At 40.2% G+C, this 23,472-nt stretch overlaps 1 protein-coding gene across 3 annotated transcripts in view; it reads right to left on the bottom strand.

Annotated features, from left to right (window-relative positions):
• The window catches only part of PSEN1 (presenilin 1), an 81,487-nt gene that overhangs the window by 824 nt on the left and 57,191 nt on the right, over nucleotides 1-23,472 (bottom strand). For all 3 annotated transcript variants that reach the window (XM_073610116.1, XM_073610118.1, XM_073610117.1), the window contains 6 exons: nucleotides 18,243-18,310; nucleotides 17,589-17,809; nucleotides 14,185-14,283; nucleotides 8,791-8,877; nucleotides 7,306-7,482; nucleotides 1,433-1,551 (listed from right to left, as the gene is read on the bottom strand). In XM_073610116.1, coding sequence (XP_073466217.1) covers nucleotides 1,433-1,551; nucleotides 7,306-7,482; nucleotides 8,791-8,877; nucleotides 14,185-14,283; nucleotides 17,589-17,809; nucleotides 18,243-18,310 — 771 coding nt within the window. The remainder of the gene's footprint in view (nucleotides 1-1,432; nucleotides 1,552-7,305; nucleotides 7,483-8,790; nucleotides 8,878-14,184; nucleotides 14,284-17,588; nucleotides 17,810-18,242; nucleotides 18,311-23,472) is intronic.

Consider the following 23,472-nt stretch of genomic DNA (forward strand, 5'->3'; position numbering starts at 1 on the left):
TGCTTGGGTGCCCCCATTGCAAGCTGCTCTAGAGGAACTCGGCAGGAGGGGCAAAAAGCACCAGCGAGGGACACGAGAAGGAGAATCGGGGCTTTGTACAAAACCAATGCACACAGCTGCTAAATATGACATTTTTATTAAAAAAAAAAAAAGCCTTTAATATTACTGTTACTCACGCGATTTTTCAAAATAAATAATAATCAGAAATGCCAATAAAAGAAATAAAACACTCCTACAGGGTCATTAAAAAAACAAACAAGCACATATACTCCAAGCGCTCCTCCACCATCACATCAATCTGCTTACCAGGACTAGTGGACTCCACAGATTAAGAGGTCTTACAGCGCTTCAATATGTGATCCAAAGAGTATCCAGGATCCAAACACTCATCACAAAAAAGCAGCTCCGTAATGAACGATCCTTAAGCCCTGGTTCACATTGGAGCGATTTGGCATGTCAAATCGGCAGCAATTGCCGGCATAAAAAAAGAATCTGGAAGACAACTTCTGAGACAAAATGCACATCGGGTGGCATGTAGGAGTGACATAATGCACGCCATGAGAGGTGGAGCGTTTTCATGCAATGCTCATTTGTACATCTTGCTGTAGAGTTTGAGCACTGACCTTTTTTTTTTTTAAAAAATAAATGCTTCAACCTAAATACTGCACTATGGAGCCTCTGTGTTTTTTCCTGCAGCGTGGCTGAGTTAACTGGGGAGCTGTTTTTTTTAAGATGAGTATTTGGATCCTGGCTGCTCTGCATATATATTTATATGCATATTGAAGTGATGTGGGACTCATCTGTGGGGTCCAATAGTCTTGGTAAGCAGGTTTATGTGATGGTGGAGGAGCGCCTGGAGGATTATTTTCTAAACACAAGTCACACGTTTTGAATTTTGGTGTGTTGACACTTTATGTCAGCCCTATATAAAAGTTTGTGTTTTTCTTATGACACTGTAGGTATGATTTCTTATTAGTCACACATGATTTTTCATAATTAAGAGTTTAAAGAGATAGTGCAACACAATTTTTTTGATTTATATATCTTACTAGTCTTTACCACTAAGTGTGTCAAGAAAAAAAAGTCAGTACCAAAATTAGCTGAGCATACTCTGGCAGTCATGTCACTACTGACTTCTTAATACAGGTGCAAATCTCACACCAAAAAAATCTTGGCCTGAATTAATGACATAGCAAAAACACTCTAAGACTTATGTATGTGGATTTCAGTCTCAGAAGGCAAAAGGAAAAATACACTTTAACTTGCTTTTGTCCTGCTTCTGAATGGTTTAAGATTAGCTTATGGATTGTTCTAAGCTGCTTTAGCATTTGTAGTGACTGGATTGAAAAAGAAAAGTTGACAAAAGACCTATGTACACAGGTACATACTACTTTCAGAACTTTTACTGAGAAGCAAAATGTTTCATACTTACAATCAGAATGGCAACAAAGCAAGCCAATGTTGTGTTCCAGTCTCCACTAGCTGTGGCTGAAGCCTTCCCAACAAGGACACTGTAGAATATAAAGTCTCCTAGTCCCAGTTTCACTCCACCTAAAGAGAAGTTTACAGAGTATAGATGAAGATCATCAGATTAATCTATGCTAAAACACAGGTATAAAAATGGCACCTACAGATGTTTGCCATTTGAGTAATGCATGATCCAGCCAAACAATCTTAACCACATACCGACCAGCCGCCGCAGTTGTACTGTGGCAGAATGGCACGGCTGAGCGAAACGACGTTATGTAACGTCGCTTTGCCCTGTGGCTACTAGGGGGCGCGTGTGCGCCGCCGGAGGTGCACGCGACCACCAAGCCGATGCGAGTGCCCGGCGGTCTCAATCACTGCCGGGCTCCCGCGATCGCTTGGGGCACACGGAGAACCAGGATCTGTGTGTGTAAACACACAGTTTCCGGTTCTCTGAGGGGAGAAGTGACAGATCCTCTGTTCATACAGAGTATGAACAGACGATCTACTAGTTTCCCTGCACAGTCCACACCCCCCTTCAGTTAGAACACTTCCTAGGACACACATTAACCCCTTCACTGCCCCCCTAGTGTTAACCCCTTCACTGCCAGTGACATTTTTACAGTAATCAATACATTTTTAATCGCACTGATCGCTGTATTAATGCCAATGTGTGAAAATTGTCCCACGTGTCAGCCATAATGTCGCAGTCATGATTAAAAAAAAAAAAAAAAAAAAATCACTGATCGCCGCCATTACTAGTAAAAAAAAAAAAAAAATAATAATTAATAAAAATGCCTTAGAAACGATCTTCTATTTTGTAGACGCTATAACTTTTGCGCAAACAAATCAATATACGCTGATTGCGATTATTTTTACCAAAAATATGTAGAATACATATCGGCCTAAACTGAGGGGAAAAAAAAAGTTTTTTTTATATATCTTTTGGGAATATTTATTATAGCAAAAAGTATAAATAATGCGTTTTTTTTCAAAATTGTCGCTCTTTTTTTGTTTATAGCGCAAAAAATAAAAACCAGAGAGGTGATCAAATACCACCAAAAGAAAGCTCTGGGGAAAAAAAGGACGTTGATTTTGTTTGGGAGCCACGTCACACGACTGTGCAATTGTCAGTCAAAGCAACGCAGTGCCGAATCGCAAAAAGTACTCTGGTCTTTGGCCAGCCAAATGGTTCGGGGCTGAAGCGGTTAAGAAACAGGTTCAGAAAATACAAACTCAAGAGACCTACAAAGGGAGAGCCTACCAACATACGAACACTGAAGGTTATTCTCCACAGGTCATGATACTAAAGCTGCCCAGGGTAATCAGGCAACACCCACCAGAATCCATTCAGGTGTCAGATGCCCGATGACTCTGGGTAGATTTAGTAGCATCATGACCTGCAGAGAATTTTCTGAAATCATATTTTGACTAGCTAAGGCTTCAGTTCCAGAACACTTTAATTGGCCCAGGTGGTTTCAAACAAAAAAAATAAACTCTGCAGTTCACAAGCCATAAGATCACCAGATATGTTTTTAAGTAAAACATTAGTAATACAATATTTTAATGATTGTATTCAGTGACCAGATAAGCAAGCAAGACTCCAGCAGCCATTGTGCAGGGCTTCTAAACCACTTTACATTATAGGTAATACACATTAGAAAGACCTGTATTTATGGTGTTTATATTTACTGTATATGTTGGGACAGAATGATCCAAATTACAAAAGGATCCATTGATTAAGCCAATAGCATCTTTTTTGCCATTAGGAACCATACCTGAGCTTTTAATGTACAGCTTTGAAAAACAAAAATCACAGAGAAAGGTGTCAGCTGCTCAGCCTTCTAGAATTCCTTATGAGATTTTTTTCTGCCAAGAAGATCTGCAGCTGCGTATTCACAAAGACTCATACTAAGATTTGGGGATGGAGGAGTGGGGGGTTATTCTGAGCAGATGTCATTTTATAGTTAACTAGTAGAAAGTGGTGGAGCGTGTTATAAAGTTTACAGTGTTAAGGTCAAAAGTCCACGTAAAGTGAATAGGATTTCTGAACGGTCCTTTAGCTCTTAAAGCGACACTAAATTCCTATTTGAGTGCATAGTCTTAACTCCAAAAAATAAAAAAAAATTATTGCTCTTTGGATTTTTTTTTGCTGCCGTGTTCCAACTTCTTGTTAGAGGGTGCCTATGTTCATTCTCCCACATCGGTCCCACTGTATGTAGGAATGTTGCCATCCCCCTTGCTTGCTCCCATGATGGACTAGGGATTATGGAATTATTAGTGTGCATAGAAAAGCGCAAATCAATGCAACAAACATGCTCTGTTAGTTTCAAACAAAATGGAAGTGAGGAGGAAATAGAGGTTTGGGAGATCAGAACAAACAAGGCAGAACACCACAGTAAGAAATGATTTAATGAAAAAAAGATTCCAGCGTCTTTAACTCTTAGATGTTTATAGATTTTTTTTTGAGAATAAGGATTTCATTTGTGTCACTTTAAAGCATTTTTAAGGGTTTCTAGAACAGAAATATAGTCTGTATAATACAGGCTAGGTTTTGTCCTGTGAAACAGATACATAAGCACCAGCTCACAAGATTAAACCTGATCTACAAGGAAACCGATACAAAGAACCGAACATAAACTATTATATTTGTTACAGGTAAAATGATGTGTGTATTTATGTATAAGCGCAGATCTTGAATTTTTTTGTAGCATGAAAAAGATACATAACATTCTAGATCAGGTATAGGAAACCTTTGAGAGGTTGAACAACATGAAAGATCACCAGGCCTAACTAATTAGTAAGAAAAACTTAGAAAAATATAACAAAACAAACGTCACTGTAAAAATCTAAACTTGGCCTACCTTAAAAGCAGACTGTGTCAGTCAGTAGATCAGTGTCAGTAGGGCAGTGGATGGTGTGTGGACAGAGGACGATGTCAGAGCAGAGGTTGCTGTCTTATTTTTATGATTAGTATTTTATTTCTCTTTACAATTGTCAAATAATTTATTTGTTTTTCTACAAAATTATTTTTTTTAGCAGCCCTGTTGGGGGCTTTAGCCAGGGGTCAGCTCAGCACAGAGGAGAAAAAGGAAGAGGAACATTGACAAACCTTGCTGCAGATTCTTACCATTTGTTATTCTGAAGAAATCCCTTTGTGTTTGTCTGCGTCCATGTGGGAAAGTGATTCTAATGGGAGTTGTTTCAGAATTGTCAATCAGCTGCTGCACCTGCAGGGCTCCAATGAGGGAAGCTGCAAGGCCCGCATCCCTTTAGGCCCCTTTCACACATTTGAACGACCTGAAAGTCATGTGCCTTGAAGCCATGCCTGTGTAATCGTGAGGTCTATGTACCTCAAATCGCATCAAAGAAGGACCAAAGTAGTGCAGGTGCTACTTTGAAGTCACACAGATATGAATGGTACTCATTGGAAATCATGAGGTATGATTTGTCATGCGACTTTGTAGTCCCAAGTCACAGGACAAGTCACACAAGTGTGAAAGGGGCCTTAGACAGGATTTCCTATTGAGAGCATCTCACCAAAAGAGACATTTTTGCTGCAGAGGATGCCTGAAATCTGACTGGTATTTTAGGGCAGACTGCTGTGAAAATCAGTGAGCCAATCACACAAGCAGGAAATGAGGTTTCTGGGGGGGCATTCTGTGTACAGAACACCTCCAGGTAGCCATATTGCATTGTATTTTCAGAAACCTACAGAGCTGCTGATTGAAAAATGGAAAAATAACATTCAATTACAATATGACTTGTGTTGCAATTGTATACACTATATTATTTCTTTTTTATTTGCCATTTTTTTCCCCCCACGTAAGTGGAGTTACCCTTTAAATGTGTCAGACTAAAAAAGGAAGAAGACACCAGGGCATGTGGAATTACAGTATGTTTTTTATTTTGTTGGTAAAATAAAGTATATTTAAAAGCATATAAAGGCCTCTCCCTCCGAATACAGAGGAAGAAAAAACAAAAACATCATCTACATAAGCAGCAGCCCCTAAGGAGAGCAGACAGTTAAGTGAATATTTTTGGATGATCATTTAAAAATTCCTTAGCAGAGCTTTAGGGCTCATTAAACTGCAGAATATCTGTAGAATAAAATAATATGTATGGGTCTGACTTACTGATAGAAAAGCTGTGCAGTGTTTGTAGACCTCCTGGACTTTCCTGTGAAATGTCTGCGGGCTATGAGGTGGCTCACAAAGCACAAGGAGTCTTGTTACACATTCCCCATAGGGGAGAGAGCACAGATTTGAGGTGGGGAAAAGTGTCCTGTAACAGCACACGCCTGGGAGCACTAATCAGAAGAGACAGCTTTACTTCACAACAGGTGTGGTATAGGAATACTGGACTAAACTCATTATTCTCTTAAAGATTCTTTGCAGTTGGATAGCTTGTTTTCAGCACCAACATGTAGTGTGCGTGGCCAGGTTATTACATAATGGTTTTCAGAGTCAATATTCTGACAAATGTAATTGTTTTCATTTAAACTGGACTTCATTTACATAAGAAAACACATGAACAAGCATTGTGTGGCGTTTTATTCTTATGTTAAGACTTCAGAGTTGAAGCTTGTCCAACAATTCCCTGAAATAGATGATCCCAGCAGAACCAGTAAAGAATAATTTTGCTCCTCAGACAAGGCTTTAAAAAAGGCCATAAGCGATTTAGCTGCAGTGCTCGTATTACAGGTAAACAGTTTAAAATATAGGCTTGTGTCGGGGATACAAGAGCTCTTTAATGTGACAGCTTAGCAAGAGATTGTCATTTAGTTTCCACTGAGGGAACAATTCCTTAAATAGAGGTGTCATCAGTTAAAAAGTTGGTGACTATTGCTATTTTGCTTAATGAGAGTAGCTGTAGCAGTTCAGATTTCCATGAATACATTGAATTTCTCTGTCTTAGAAAGCCAATTTAATAACTCTTTCACTAAAATGGTAACCATTTATTAGACCAATGCCCATCCAGAAGAAAGCAATGGGTTTGCTTTAATGACCCTCACCCTGGGAGTGCATACTTGCATTTCCTTTACTCCCCTGCAGCTCCATACAACAACTGGGAGTAAAGAAATAGAGCATAGTGTTGTCACCCTAGTTGGAGCTTACACCAAGGTGAGGGACTCCTTTCACCCTCATGTGATAGGGCTGGGCCAATCACGAAGCACTGTCATACGTTTCTTCATAACAGATGTACCGATTTTTGATTTTCTTACCTCCCAATGGATGAATGGAATAGCAGGGTAACAAAGAAAAATGTGATTGAATGCTCTATAGGAGAGGGACTTAAAGAGGAAGTAAACTTCCCTGGTTTATTTCTACCTATAGGTAAGCATTACCTATAGGTACTTTAGGAGATATTTACTGTATACACCGCCGCTTGAACTCTGATGGAAGGGCTGCCAGTGCCGTTTCTTCAGAGCCCTGTGCCGTGACCGGCGGCTCCCGCACAAGAGTGACATTATCGCGGCTGCGGCCACTCACAGGGCCAGAGCCCGCAAACCCGGAAGAAAAACACAGTCTCAGCGGTGTGCGTGTGCCGCTAAAGCGCTTCGCTCTAAGGTATGCGATGCATACTAGCTCATTATACCTTAGTCTTACAGGTTTTTGTTTTTATTTCCCCAGCGTTTACCAACCTCTTTAAGCAAACCTTTAACAGGTTAGCGGTCAACAGTTTTCTTTCAAAATTAGATTTATAAATATATTCATATTTGGTAAATTACCATCAAGTACAGAAATCATTTTTAATCTTTGTCATTTTCTTTTTAAAATTTAATCTTATCCTTGGAATTTATTTTCCACTTCAATCATAGTACGGCAATCTACTTACGTTCTTCAGGGTCTTCACTTGGAGGTGCATTACTTGGAAGGGCTTGGACAACTGCTCGGGTTTCTGGGGTGGAATCAATTGGTCCAATTCTTGCATCCATGTGCTCCTCCCATTGAGAATCAAAGCCCCCATTATCATCAGATGTAGCAGCATCACTGCCTTCCTGGACCGCAGGCACTTTGTATGTAAAAATCCAAAAACAAATTTAAAAAAAGCACGAAGATATGAAGAACAAGATATTTATAACTATTGTTCAGAATGCAAGATTAAACTAAATTTAGGACAAGATGATGCGATTCATTTTCAAATCTTGCACTGTATACCATGCAATCTGGCAGTAAAAATGTACACGGTTATAATATAAGCTTTATAAAGGGAAAAAAAAAGGCCACGCTACAAATGGAAAGTCCATACAGTAGTTCTTGGATGGACGATAATAATTCAATCTAGTGCCGATCACCCAGGTGAATCAGAAATTAAATCAACTGTGCCACCACCTGAAGAAAAACCTGCTTATCAGCTGGCAGGTAAGTTGGGCAGTTGGCTTATACCCAGCCAGGGCCTTTCCTCATAGGGGAGATCCACTGACGGATCGGAGGTTGGATATAGGATGAAATGGATTGGATATTCAAACTCCTCCTGGCAGCACGAGACCTTATACAGACCGCGAGACCCAGCCACATATAGAGGAAGAAAGACCATCCATAGCGTAATACTGTCACAATTGCTCATTCACATGATATTTAGAAGATTCTAAATCTTGGGTGATCGGCACTAGATTGAATTATTATCGTCCATCCATCAAGAACTACTGTATGGATTTTCCATTTGCAGTGCGGCCTTTTTTTTCCCTTTATACAGTTTATTTGTGTTATCACATTGTGAGCTGCTGCTTTTTAGACTATTTTTTATTTTTAATTTAGGTTTTTTTGGTTTACAGTAATTTGAACTTCACAATTATTTTTACATATATTTCAATGTATATTATTTTCTGACTTAGCGCGGTTTTTCTCTTACCAATAATATAAGCTTACCTTGCTGTTGAAATATCAATACAACTATGTAATGTGTGGACATACATTCATAGCAATCTAATACATTAAAAGGAATTCTGAAAGATTTCTTTACACGTATATTTCGACTGCAGGCAAATTCCATTTATGGGAGAAAGCCACAAAAAAAAAAAAAAAAAAAGTGATTTCAGATAATTCTTAGAATCTGTATTTATATGAAGTCTGTTTAGATGACAGATACCTGAGACAGGCTGTCACAAGGTACTGCTTGAATGTCAAAGATTTATTTAAATACATTCCAAAATGTTTGAGTCGGTACTAAAGCACAAGAATTGTATAGACTTTTGTATTCAATTGTTTGTGTATCTACAACCTAGAAGTGTCAGTTAATGCAGAGAACACAGCGAGAAAATACACAAGGTATGATATAGGTTTTCTAAAGAGTTCTACTCCTTGACAGATGAAACCCTACCTTGCATGTTGTATGTTGGCTTCCTCGAGCTACTCTGTGTGAATCCAGGATCCCCATCAGCCATCTTCACTAACCAGATCATTGTAGCTGTTGATGACATAAGATTCAAATTACATACTGACCCTACACTGGCTGCAACCATGGTGAAGTGACACTGCTGGGGTAGTTTTCTTCCCGGGAAAATGCAAACTGTATGCTTTAAAGCTCATCTCCGGCCAAAAAAATAGAGTTAAAACCAGTCAGTTTTGCTTTCTATCTTCCACATACTTACTGGGGAGATTTCCACTTATTTCCTGCTGTCATACATCAAGTTAAGAAGTGGACTTTCTCCAGCAAGGTCACAGACCACAATAAAAACATAACTGATGTTTTAACGGTTTCACTGCTGGTCACTTAGCCATTACTTCCACTTTAGTTGTACACTACAGGACTTCTATTCGTAAACCATGGGATGTCCCTAAACAATGAATTGAGAGGTGGAAAACATAGTAAACAGAACTGCCAATGGGCTCACAAAAAACACATGGGTTAAAAGAACCTGAAACTGCTCATAACTCTGACTAAGGTGGGAATAACTGTCCAATACTCATATTCTATAGGGCCAAGTTTCAACAGCCATGCCACTAAAGGCAGCAACTGAGAAGTAGGATGGAACAGGAGTCCATAAGGCCACCTCTGAGTACCTGATTCTTCTGGGCCAAATTTGATGCAATGGTACCCCTGACTGAGTGACCTTGCAGAAGGGAGATCCATTGTTGTAATGACAATCTGATGGCTCTCAGTTATTAAGTTGATGGGGAGTTTCAACCCCTCTGGGGACCATGTCCCCCGGACAGTAGGGGGGGGCTGAAATCTTCCCAGTCCCTAAATCTTCTCCCCATTGTCACCACCCTCCAAGGCATGTGAAGGAGTAACTTTACCAATTCCGGGGTAGGATTGGAGATCCAATATGTTAGGAAGAGTTTTATTTTGCTTGCTTGTCCCATGTCGTGGGTATGTTGGGTTGAAGAGGTCTGGAGCGAGATAGGGCAAATGGAACTGCCTCAAAAGGAAGCTTGCATTATGCTCAGAACCCTTTTGCTGAAACTGAGGGGTGCCAATATGACGATGATCCACATGTGGGCCCTTAGGGAATCAAATTTTCTCCTGAGGAAGTAAGATTCTGACTTGGGCTGCGCCCAAGATTAGACCAAGGTAATTCAAATATGTAAGGGCTATAAAACAGAGTTTGGAAAGTTGATTATTCAGCCAAAAGGTTTGAAGAAACGCAATCATTTGCACCCCTTTGAAGTCAAAGAGAGCACCCAAAAGGTCAAGACATCTCATGCCAGAGTCGTACAAGGAGTTCAGGTGCCCCCTCATTGTGGGGACGACTTCTGGATAGGCATGGGGGACATACGAGTCCAGGATTTGCAATGCAAGGAAGTGTTAGGCCTTGATTTTTAGGTTGTTGCCTGGGATGGACAAAAAAAAAAAAAAAATTCCTTGCACTGTGCAGTAGTAGTAGCCATAGGAGTAGGAGATGCAAGCTTTTTCTGGTAAAGGTTGGAGAACCTTTCCTCCAATGGCCTTGAAAGAAGCATCGGGGAAAAAAATTAAAAGGTTCGTAAAGAACAAATCCATCTACGGACACTAGAAAAAACTGTAGTCTCACGGAGTGAGCAGGGTTATGTGTGTATTCACTGAGGGGAGCCTTAGCAAGTTTTCTGCCAGTGCCAATGCCCTGACTATAGCTTTGCATAGAACCCATGGTCTACGAACACAAGTCCTGTACTATATGAATAAGATAATTAAAAAAAAACATACACCACAATTGTGCCACTCATATTAGGTATTATGTATGCCAGAGCAAGAGCAATAATCCTAGAGCCATCATTCACCGTAAACGCTAAATTGATAAGTTGTAAACTTTTAAAATATCATCTATGGACGACTGAATATCATATTTTTACAGGCATGCACAGTAGTGAGGCTTGACACATTCTGCATTTATGTACTCCATGCTACCTAAGCTTTTATATTTTACTCAAAAATGGGTACAATATTGAGCTTGTGTGCACTTAAATTAAATTAATGCAAAGGGAATTTTTTTTTTAACAAATTGCCATGATTTTATTCTACAGGATTATACTTTCAGAAAAAATACGGTTTTGCGGGTTTTACCTTATTATCGGCGTATAACACGCACCCCAAGTTTAGGAGGGAATTTTGAGGAAAAAAACTTTTTAAGGAAAAGAACATTTAAATGCCCATCAATGTAGCTTTATCAGTGTCCACCTGCAAGCCTTGCAGCCTTGTCCGGTGTCCACCTGCAAGCCTTGCAGCCTTGTCCGGTGTCCACCTGCAAGCCTTGCAGCCTTGTCCGGTGTCCACCTGCAAGCCTTGCAGCCTTGTCCGGTGTCCACCTGCAAGCCTTGCAGCCTTGTCCGGTGTCCACCTGCAAGCCTTGCAGCCTTGTCCGGTGTCCACCTGCAAGCCTTGCAGCCTTGTCCGGTGTCCACCTGCAAGCCTTGCAGCCTTGTCCGGTGTCCACCTGCAAGCCTTGCAGCCTTGTCCGGTGTCCACCTGCAAGCCTTGCAGCCTTGTCCGGTGTCCACCTGCAAGCCTTGCAGCCTTGTCCGGTGTCCACCTGCAAGCCTTGCAGCCTTGTCCGGTGTCCACCTGCAAGCCTTGCAGCCTTGTCCGGTGTCCACCTGCAAGCCTTGCAGCCTTGTCCGGTGTCCACCTGCAAGCCTTGCAGCCTTGTCCGGTGTCCACCTGCAAGCCTTGCAGCCTTGTCGGTGTCCACCTGCAAGCCCTGCCCAGGCTGCAGTTTAACTGCAGTGACTTGTCAGTGTCACTGCAGTTTGAAAATGGTGGCGCCGGCGCCGAGATACGCAGAGCTGGTCCTCGGCTCTTCTCGTAGTCCCGCCCTATGATTGACATAACACAGGTCCAATGGCGGGACTGGGCGTGACTGTGAGCGGAGCTGAGCGCCGCCCATATACATACATAGCCGCGTGTACTCGGCTAGCTCCGCTCACAGTCACACCCAGTCCTTGTGTTATGTCCATCATAGGGCGGGACTGGGCATGACTGTGAGCGGAACTAGCCAAGCCTAGCCGAGTACACTCGGCTATGTATGTATATCGGCGGTCGGCGCTCGCTCCACTCACAATCAGTGGGGGATCGGCGTATAATACGCACCCGCGATTTTCTCCTCATTTTAATTAAAATTTAAAGCGTTTGTTACCAAAAAAAAAAAAAAAGGGATCCTGTTCCCTTAAAGGATGCAGAACAGCACAGTACTTGTGCTGTGTAATTTGGCCTCTTGTATAATCTAAAATACCTGGCTGATCCTGCCTGGTTCTGCCCTCTCCTCTGTAAACAGACCATGGTTTATCATGGCTGCTGAGCCCTGACACCATGGTCAGTTTATGTGCCACCATCAACCGCAGCTTGCCTCTCTCCTGGCTGACATCAGCAGGAGTTCTCGACCCCTCCCACTGTAGCTGTCAGACTGGGAGAGGAGAGCAGTCACGTGAGCGCCAGGAGGTAGAAATAAGGTAGAAATCTGGATTTTTTTTTTTTATAAAACACATACTGTAGGGAACATAACGTTATTAAACAGAGGGAATTGTATGTTCCTGACCAAGTGGCTTTACAACCACTTTAAAGGCTGAGTTCACCTTTGTTCACTTTTGTGTTTCTAAATTCCAGCTCTCCCATCTACCAATATAGTATATGTACTTATTTTGGAAAAATAAAAACAGCTTTTTAATTCTACACAGGCTTACCCGATTCTCTGTATAGCTGTTTAAACACACTGCTTGATTACTTCTGCCTTACTTCCTGGACAGACTTTAGGTCATGACACAGGAAGGAATTGACCAGCTGATCTCATTAGCACACACCCTGCATTATCGACCCTCAACTGGTCAACTCTTTCATGTGTTATGACCTAAAGTCTAACCAGGAAGTAAGGCAGAAGTGTGTTTAACCACTTCACCCCCGGAAGATTTGGTTGCTCAATGACCAGGCCATTTTTTGCGATACGGCACTGCGTCATTTTAACTGACGACAATTGTGTGGTCATGCTACGCTGTACCCAAACAAAATGAACTTCCTTTTTTTGCCACAAATAGAGCTTTCTTTTGGTGGTATTTGATCAACTCTACGGTTTTTATTTTTTGCGCTAAAAGAAGAGCGACAATTTTGAAAAAAAAAAAAAATAAAAAATAAAAAAGATATTTTTTGCTATAATATGCCAATTTTTTTTTTTTAAATAATTTTTTCCTCAGGTTAGGCTAAAATGTATTCTTTTTTTTCAAAAAATAAGTAGAAATCGCAATAAGCGTATATTGATTGGTTTGCGCAAAAGAGTCAACAAAATAGGGGATATATTTATGGCATTTTTATTATTTTTTTTATTTTACTAGTAATGGCGGCGATCTGCGATTTTTAATCAGGACTGCGATATTGCGGCAGAAAAATTGGACACTTTTGACACATTTTTGGGACCATTGACAATTATACAGCGATCAGTGCTATAAAAATGCACCGATTACTGTATAAATGTCACTGTCAGGGAAGGGGTTAACACTAGGGGGTGATCAAGGTGTTAACGGTGTTCCTTAGGTGTGTTCTAACTGTGGGGGGGGGGATGGGACTGACTAGGGGAGGAGAGAGATTGGTGTTCGTATGAACACACAATGTGTCTCCCTCTCCCCTGAGAGAGCCGGGATTTGTGTTTACAGACACACACAGAGATCCCAGTTCTCACTCTGTCACGAGCGATCTCAGGTGCCCGGCGGTTATCGTGCCCGCTGTGCACTCGCATCGGCTCCGGGCACACGTTGTGGGCGTGCGCCTCCTACAGCGCCTTAAAGAGCCAATGTACAGCTACGACAGCTCGCCCAGGGGAGCCATTCTGCCGCAGTATAACTGCAGCGGCCGGTAGGGAACCGGTTAAACCACTATGAAGAGAGTTAGGTAAGCCAGTGTAGAATAGGAAACTGTTTTCAGTTCAGTACATAAATGCTATATTGGTACATAGGGGAGCTGAAATTTAGACGTTTAAAAAAAAAAGGGGAAGGTGGTGAACTTGGCCTTTAGGTCTAAAATTTGCATTTTATCTCTCTCACTAAATTGGTATAGTGAGTGAGGTAAAATTTCCAACAGTGACAAAGATTGCAATGAATCCTTTTGCTGCTACAGCCATTTCTACATCTTATGCTTAAGAAAAATAATTTTATGCATTAGGTTATGTAAAATTTACAAAACATTTTCTGATTGCAGAATGCCTAAAGAATAAAATAACGGTAGCTCAAATTTTTATGTCATACAATATTAGCGCAATGGTTTAGGAAACGCAAATATTCCATAAAAATACACCATTTAATATAGTATACATACAGGAATAGATTAAGGCTGGGAAGAGGGTTTCATTTCTCTCCTGGGCAGTTTCCACCAGCATGCGGAGAGGTCCCTTCGGACACAATACAGCTACAAGATCTAAATAGGAACACTGGATTAGCTAGGTCACAGCATTTATTTTTGACATCTTTTCATTGTATTCAAATTTATCACCCAAAAATAGTAATGTTACACAAAGCCACCACAAGCACTTATTAAAAATGTATGTACACAGTACAAAATGTCTTAACTTGTGACTAATGAACCATTTTTACGACTTTTACGACTGAAGGTTTTAGAAGCTTAGATGCCCAGACCAGGTTTAGCAGTGTTTGTAGGCGTCAGTCAACCTGCAGGTCTGGTAACGAGGAACACACAGTTGCACATTCCTATTATTCTGCTGCAGAATTAAATCAGAGGTCCGCCCACCGCTGCACAAATTAAAAGTCAGCAACTGCACATACTGCAGCTGCTGACTTTTAATAATTGGACACTTACCTGTCCTGGAGTCCAGATATGTTGGCACCGCAGCTGATGTTTCCATCAGCTGTCGGGTGCATGCCGCCTCCACTGCGAGTAAGGGAACCTGGCACTGTAGCCTTTCGGCTTCATGCCGGGAACCCTACTGCGCGTGCGCGAGGCTCCGCTCCTCTCTCCTACGGGCCCGGCATCAGGAGAAGTTGGAGGGAGCCCCAGCCATGACGTCAACACCCGCGGCTGAGACTCCCGGAAGTAGAGAAAACATACCTGTGAAAGACATGTATGCTGTCCCCCCTCCCCCAGAAAGGTGCCAAATGTGGCACCAGAAGGGGGAGGAGAACAATGGGTGGAAGTTCCACTTTTGGGTGGAAATACGCTTTAAAGTGGTTCTAAAGGCAGAAGGTTTTTTTTCCTAAAAAAGAAGTCCACTCTAACACTAAAATCTCTAAATCTACTGGCATCCACGATCTAAGACTAACCTATCTAGAACTGTAAGGCAAAACTCACTATACATACAGGGCAGACTTGGGATAAGGGACAGAGGAGGATCAGGCCGTTCTGTGCAAAACCATTGCACAGGATATGCAATGATAACATGTTTACTATTAGAACAAAAAAATAAAAAACCTTTACAATCAATCACTTTAACTAATGTTTTCACAGCAGTGAGCATTTTACATTTAGGAGTTGAAGCTGAACTCCAGTAAAAGTAAATCTTGCAGTGTGGATGCTTCAGTCTGGGGGGACTTGAAAAATCACTTTTACTTACCTGAGCCCCTCCTTTGGAAGGCTGCTCCAAACTTCTAGGCCAGTCCCCATAGCCTCTTCTCCCCTGAACTCCAGTGGTCTAAGGTCTTCTGACATCAAGACTTATGCAGGGCCCAAAGCATCCTGCATTGAATGTAATTGGATCCCAGGGCCCAAAGTATCCTGCACTGGATATAAGGACGCTAAGAAACAGTCCACTGCCAGAGTAGGAAGCACCCTCTGCCAAGGGAGCAGAGGACTGGGCAAGTAAAACTGGTTTTAAAGTTGGGTTTTAAACAGTCATTGCATTCACAAAGAAAGTTCAAAAGGAACAGCGGCATGTAGGTACTTATTGTGCAGGGGTGGATTTGAAGTCAGTTGTGCATACACAAGCAACCTTTTGCATGGATGCCATGCAACCAAAACTTTCATTTTATTTTACTGAGCATTGAGTCCAAAATATATGTAAAAATCATAAAAATACAATCAACTTTGTAAAAATAAAATCAGCAATGTCAACGACTGTTTTATATCAGATTTACTTTACATCTACAATTCTATTTTGCTAAAATTTAAAATTTGTCAGATGTAAAATAGTAGTCACATTGAGAACCAACTACCAAAAATCTCTTTCAGAACATGTGTTAATAGATATGCATGTATCATCTAAACGTGCCAGTTTGTGCACTGAGCAGACATCCCTAGCAAAAACATGGTAAAAGGGAAATAAAAAAAAAAAAAAAGCTGTGAGAATTCAACACGGTAGATGGTAGAGCTGCACGAGTAATCATTAAGAATCTAAATCGCAATCTTTTTCCCTTCCCGATCTTCAAAACAGCATGTCAGGATTCTTTGCAGAAGTGCAGAGAGTTCTCACAGCTGAAAAAAAAAAATCCAGGCAGCCTGCCAAGTTTCATCACAACATGGGAATAAGTAGAAACAAAGTATCTTTTTGTTTGAGTGTAAATGAGGGAGGTTTAACCATTTAGAGACCAAACCTTTTCTTACATGGTAAAAATCATGACTGGCCAAGTAAAAATGATTATTTTCTGCTAAAAAATTACTTGGAACACCCAAACATGATAATATATATATATATATATATATATATATATATATATATATATATATTATTTTTAGCAGAGACCCTAGAGAATAAAATGGTGGTCGTTGCAATATTTTATGTCACACCGTATTTGCGCAGCGGTCTTTCAAACGCAATTTATTTTTTAAAAATACACTTTAAAAAAAAAAACGAAACAGTAAAGTTAGCCCAATTTTGATTGGTATAATGTGAAAGATGATGTTACACCGCGAGAACTTTGATCTTTATTCTAAGCAAAAAAAAAAAAATTGTGATTCTCATTTTAGCCAAAATCGTGCAGCTCTAGTAGATGGACTATGACCCAAAAATAATCAGCTGAGGTGTATGTCATTTAAAAAAAAAGGTACCAAAAAAATTTCAAGACCTTCACCTAAACCTTCAGACTTCATGTCTGTAGATAACATTAGCGGGTCCAGTGTGGCAAGCCCTTGCATAGCTATACAGACCTTGAACTCTACAATAACTTGATATCCCTTATGAAAAGCAAACATACAGATTTTACATACTGACTAAACTAAGGCTGGCTGTTATGAACCCTACCATCCTGTTTTCTTGTCTTCTTATAGGAATGAGACCTTGGAAAAAATGCATAAACTCCTTGAAGTGCAGTGAAGCAAACATATTAATGTACAAACATAGTCAAAACTATTTTTTTGGGATGGGGTTTTAAAAGGTTTAGAAACTTGGGCAAGTTTTTACTGTTGCCTCTATTCCCACTATGGACCTTCAACTTACTTGCTAATCCCTTGGCTCAATGTCACAAGGAATAGAAAGCAAGGGAAAACCTGAAAAATGACAGATGTCACCTGAAAAGAATGTCGGGGAAAAAAAATCCCCATAGACACCTGTTCCAGAGGAACTTTTCAAAGGCAGAAATTCCTCTCACTTCGGGTATATTTGCTCTCTACCTCTAGAGAGTCAAGTGAGGGGAACGTCCAACAGGAATACAAAACAGCAATAAAGACTTTACAGAGGTTCTAACCCTATTGAAAACAAAACATTTTGTTAGGAGCTCAACTTTTTATCATGCAGACTTTGGCAAAAGACTCTCATTTATAAGAAGCACACTCACCATAAACTGATATTACAGCCAGGATGAGCCAAGCTGTCCATTCCGGAAGATATTTAATGAACACTAAAGCCATGAGTGCACTGATCATAATGAGATAGGCCTGCTGTAGAAGGAGGGGTCCTTTCCAGTGAATGCAGATCATGCCAACCACTCCAAAATTCCAGATCATCAAGGCCAGTGTAATGTAATCCATGGCAACGTTGTATGTCTTAAACACTTCACTGGAAAAACAAACAATTTTCACATCCTATTTCTTCTAGACTGCTAAACAGGACAGAAAAAATCTACTACTTATGCTAAACAGTGGAGGATATTTTTGAAGGAATCTCATACAGAGCCAAAACATGGGGATTGCCCTGTTAACCTTTTTCTAAAAATAAACAGCTGTCTTCCCCATCATATCGGTCAAGTACATTCATTACTTTTTTGGTCATTGACCCAGAATACGCAGCCCAGGAGTTCTGACTAAACTGGTTGTGTACTTGTTCTGAGTAAGCAAATTAAAAGGCTAAAGTGATATGGGCAGGTAAACAGCATTTTCAAAAGGAGTTCAGCAGTGGAAGTCTACTTGTATTTCTCAATACAAGTCACATTTAGGAGCACTCCAATTGGAAAATGCTGCAAAGTTTGAGACCAATCTTCTTGAACACTTACCCCAGGTAGATGAAAGAGAAGAAAAACAGTAACAACAGTGAGGAAACGATGAGCCAGCCGTGAATGACCTGGATAAAAAAAAAAAAAAAAAAGTGTGAACATTACTTTGAGAAAAGCATGTGGTACATTTGAAGTATCTTTTTTTTTTTATTTAACAGAAATACTAATTTTAAAGTATCCTTGACACACAAACAGATTAGCCATATGTACTTAATAGTACAAGGAACCTCATAAACCACTTTAGTCAACTACCAAGTAGAAACTATTCCTCGCATCTCTTACCTGAAATCATTTTAGGCAATGCTGTTGGTGTCTCCTGGGAGACTTCCAGAAGAGCCAGCAGACATCACATGTCCCATATCGTGTTGGGCAGAACACTCTATACTGGAAATTAAAAGGGATTCTATTTTTGTTTTTTATATTAAACATATCATACTTATCTGGGGGGCGCTCCTGATTCCTCTTTCCTTCCATGTGCCTCCATAGCAAGCCACAGAGAATGCATTAAGGTAAAAAACCTTCTGCCTTTACAACCACTTTAACAAAGAAAGGCCAAAGAAGCAGATTACCAATAACAAAGTAGCTTTTACTTAATATAATCGTTTGACACTCAAAATAAGGGTTCCTTCTCCTGCAACTAAAAGCAAAACGGAAGGCGTTCAGACAAAAAAATGGGTGTATGTTATGGCAGTTCCAAAATGATCCAATTCTATCCTTAGATCCAAAACCACACAAGATTTCAAGACCACCTAAAATTGTTTCTGTTAAATCTACGTTTCTATTAAATACATGCACAATGAACAAAGGCAAACTAAAATAATTTTTTTTGTAGAGTCCTGCTGTATGTGTCAAAGGACGCAACAGGATCCAGGAGCGCACCCTTGGAAAGCGGCTCTCCGAGGGATCACTCAAGAAGAGGAGTCAGGATCGCTGCGGGGGGACCAGGGCCACTCTGTGCAAAACCCTTCACAGAGGAGGAAAGTAGAACATGTTTGGACTTTTTAATGTAATGTTAATCTGAACCCCAGCACTCGTAGAAAGTATTCATCATGGCAAAATGCATCTCAAAGGTCTGTAAATAGCTTTGGATAGATCTCTATCTCATTCATTGCAGCTTAGACATTTCTAGACCTGAAAGGCATGCAGGACTTGACAAGTCTCAGGAAGTAGGTAGCCGATGTGCCTAAAAACCGCTGTTAGCAAAAACATCAAGCAAAAGGTCTACAAGTTATTTAGACGGGAAACTAGCAGCTGTATTACTGGTTATTTTAAGACACAGCTGTATCACAGACTATATAGCTCAATGAAACAAATTAGTCAATCAATACTGCATGTTCAAGTTACAAGTTGACATACACTGAAAAAGAATGGATTCCCTTCTATATTTTATAATATTAAAAGGCATTTTGGTGGATTCCCTTAAAAACTCTGACATTAGGGATACATTAGTTACAAAAAATTGAGGATAAGGGCACTTTTCCATTATGAAAAATAAATTTGTTCCCCCATCAGACAAAATGCAAATACCCTGCCAAAATTCAGGCAATTTGGAGCCAAACGCACATTTTAGTAGAAGTGCCCTTTAGCTATGAATTATGCATTTTTCTCTCAAAAAGAGAAATAGGAAGTGTTACCTCTATAGAACACAAGTCCCCTTTCAAGTGGCATAGCTTAACTGCTTGCCGACCGCCGGCTGTCAATTGATGGCCAGGCGGCACGGCTCTCGTTGCGGGAGGGCGTTATATATGACGCCCTCGCCTTTCCGGCCAACCAGGGGGCGCGCACGCCCGTGTCACTGGGGATTCGATGCGTGTGCCCGGCGGCCGCAATGTGCGCCGGGCACCCGCGATTGCCCGGTATCGCAGCAGGACCGTGGATCTGTATGTGTAAACACACAGATCCAGGTCCTGTCAGAGGAGAGGAAACCAATTGTGTGTTCTCAGTTTAGAGGAACACAGATTGGTCTCCTCCCCTTGTGAATCCCCTCCCCCTACAGTTAGAATCACTCCCTAGAAACATAATTAACCCCTCAATCACCCCCTAGTGCTAACCCCTTCCCTGCCAGTCACATTTATACAGTAATCAATGCATTTTTATAGCACAGGATCGCTGTATAAATGTGAATGGTCCCAAAAATGTGTCAAAAGTGTCCGATATGTCTGCTGCAATATCACAGTCACGATTAAAAAATAAATAAACGCAGATCGCCACAATTACTAGTAAAAAAAATTAAATAAAAATACTATAAATTTATCCCCTATTTTGTAGACGCTATAACTTTTGCGCAAACAAATCAATATACGCTTAATGCGATTTTTTTTACCAAAAATATGTAGAAGAAAAATTTGTCTTAAAAAAAAAAAAAAAAAATTGGATATTTATAGCAAAAAGTAAAAAACATTGTGTTTTTTTCAAACTTGTCACTCTTCTTTTGTTTATAGCGCAAAAAATAAAAACCGCAGATGTGATCAAATACCACCAAAAGAAAGCTCTATTTGTGGGGAAAAATGATAACAATTTAATCTGGGCAGTGTTGCATGACTAATATATATATATATATATATATATATATATATATATATATATATATACATACACACACACACACTTCTGGTCATCAAGTCCTCTGTGCTCCCTGTTACATGTCCTAAAACTACACAAAGAACCTTGGTGATCTATGACATTGACAGAGCCAGCAAACAAAGGCAATTTTCCGAACTAATTTTGTCTAATCACAAAACAGAGGCTTGTTTCCTCAAAAAAAATGTGCCCAAGGCAATTTGTGCCTTATTATTGAACAATGTTCTTGTTGTCACTTACACTGTCATCTCAGACTAATAGAACTGCATTAGTTCTAAGAAGTAAAATTGCTGCAAGCTACCATTTTACCCACAATTCATATGGTTGCCCAACATTCTGTACATAGTCTATCGTTCAGCTGCATTCTTCCTGTAGGCACATTTCTGGGTGGTTAGGTTATTTTGACTTTGAAAATGCACTTTTACATTTTATTTGTCCTTGACGTGGTCTTGCAAAATTTTTTTGAAATAGCGCAAGTTTGAGAGGTGCAGAGAAGCCCCAAGGGTAAGGTCTGACTACAAATATTTTATGAAAATACCAGAACATTTTCAGATAATTTATATGCAGTTATATCTCCAACTGAATCTACAAGCTAGCTTGAACCTGAATTAACAATATAAAATAGTTACTGCAAACACACCACAGCAACCCTTGAACCCAATTCCTGCCAAAACGTTTTCTTTTTGTTTTGCTTTAGGTATAGAGGGGAAGGTTTCCCCTATCCTCTCAGGTTCTCATTCTAATGTACATCCGGGACTTGCATACACTGAGCCCCTTATCACACTTGCATGCATTTTAGTGCAGGAAATTGGACATCTTACATATGAAAGGGCAATTCAACTAAAAAAATTATCAGAGACATAAAAAGAGAGAGGGGTGCACCGGCCATGTGCATTATCTTTTGTAAAACATTTATTGAATAAAATAATAAAAGAAATTACTCACAAGCAGTAGTACAATCAGGTGCCATAAAACTCGAGCAGCAACAAGCAGCAAGTAGTTATAGTGATGAGCGAAGCTTTCCAAAGGTCTTAGAGGAACATACAGGCATCACTACTAGCCAACGCGTTTCGAAGGACACGTCCCTTCTTATATTTCTATTAACACTATTTATATCCATATTTTATATCATCATTTGTATTATTTTATTATATTATATATTCATCTATATCATTTCATTATATCAATTAATTATCATCTATCCACTTGCACAAGTGAGAAGCCTATGAGGGAGGGATCCACTGAGGGGGAGGGGCCCCATGTGCCCTCCCTACTCCATTGGCTGTGCTTTTTTGGCACATACACTATATATACACAGGGACCACTGAAGGAGGTTCACTGCTGAGCACTGATGAAGAAGGGACGTGCCCTTCGAAACGCGTTAGCTAGTAGTGATGCCTGTATGTTCCTCTAAGACCTTTGGAAAGCTTCGCTCATCACTATAACTACTTGCTGCTTGTTGCTGCTCGAGTTTTATGGCACCTGATTGTACTACTGCTTGTGAGTAATTTCTTTTAATATTTTATTCAATAAATGTTTTACAAAAGATAATGCACATGGCCGGTGCGCCCCTCTCTCTTTTTATGTCTTTGTTTGCTAGGATTCCCCATCCTTGAGGGCAGCAAGGCCTGTGTCATTTTTCCATATATCTGGTTGACCACTTGTGCGCAGGAGTCATTTTCTTTTTTCTAAAAAAATTATCAGCCCTGTGTAGCTGGATTTAAATCTGTTTGCTGCAACTTTTTAAAATAGACATGTTGTACAATCATGTGCTTTTAGGCATGTTAAAGCAAATGTGTGTAAAAATAAAACTGCACACCAGCCAGTTAGAAAGCAAAACCACATGCACAAATTAAAAAAAGGGAAACATGAAAAACTGCTGTGCCATCTAGAACCTTAAACTGCAATGTTAAAAAACAAAATGATGAGTTATGGAAAAATACTGTTATTAAAAAGTGCTGACGCAACTAAACGCGTCTGTATATCAAATAGAGACATCAAAAATATAATAAATATGTATTAAATTATGAAGAGGTCCCAGAAAAGTGAATAATCTTGCAATCATTCCACTTCTCAGTTGTGATCAGAGGTTCTCCATAAAGAACAAAAAACCTCTGACCCCCAAAGGGCAAACAATCACCTCCACTGATTGACCTTTGTAGAGGGGGGGTCAAACACAAATGTTTGTCAGCCACCAGGAACCAAGAACTGTGACCAAAAGCCAGAAGTTGCTGTCTTCACTAGATCAGCCTGTATCTTATATAGCTCAGAGTAATACCTCTGTGGAACCACAAAGCCCAGCTACTTTTCTACCTAGAAAAGCCGCACATCCAGGAGAAGGTTATGCCATTCAAACTCAAACCAGAAAACAGACCATAGTGCTCACTGTAATAAAACCACTTTACTAAACTAAATTGCACCGACACGTAATGCAAAAAAAAAAAAAAAAAAAAAGAGAAGTTCTCCTCTTCAGTTAAAAAGCTCTGTTCACAGAGAATGCTGTCTGGGAGGAGAAATCCAAAGGCTGCAAAAGAAAGCTCAGGTCCCTGTGGCTCACAACCACATGTTCAATCCAGGATTGAGAGACCTAAACCTAAAAAAAAATAAATAAAAAAAAGGAAGGAAGAAGAGGAAGATTTTGCTATATTAC

The sequence above is a fragment of the Aquarana catesbeiana genome, linkage group LG13 (assembly GCF_042186555.1).
Source record: "Aquarana catesbeiana isolate 2022-GZ linkage group LG13, ASM4218655v1, whole genome shotgun sequence".
Classification (NCBI taxonomy): Eukaryota; Metazoa; Chordata; class Amphibia; order Anura; family Ranidae; genus Aquarana; species Aquarana catesbeiana.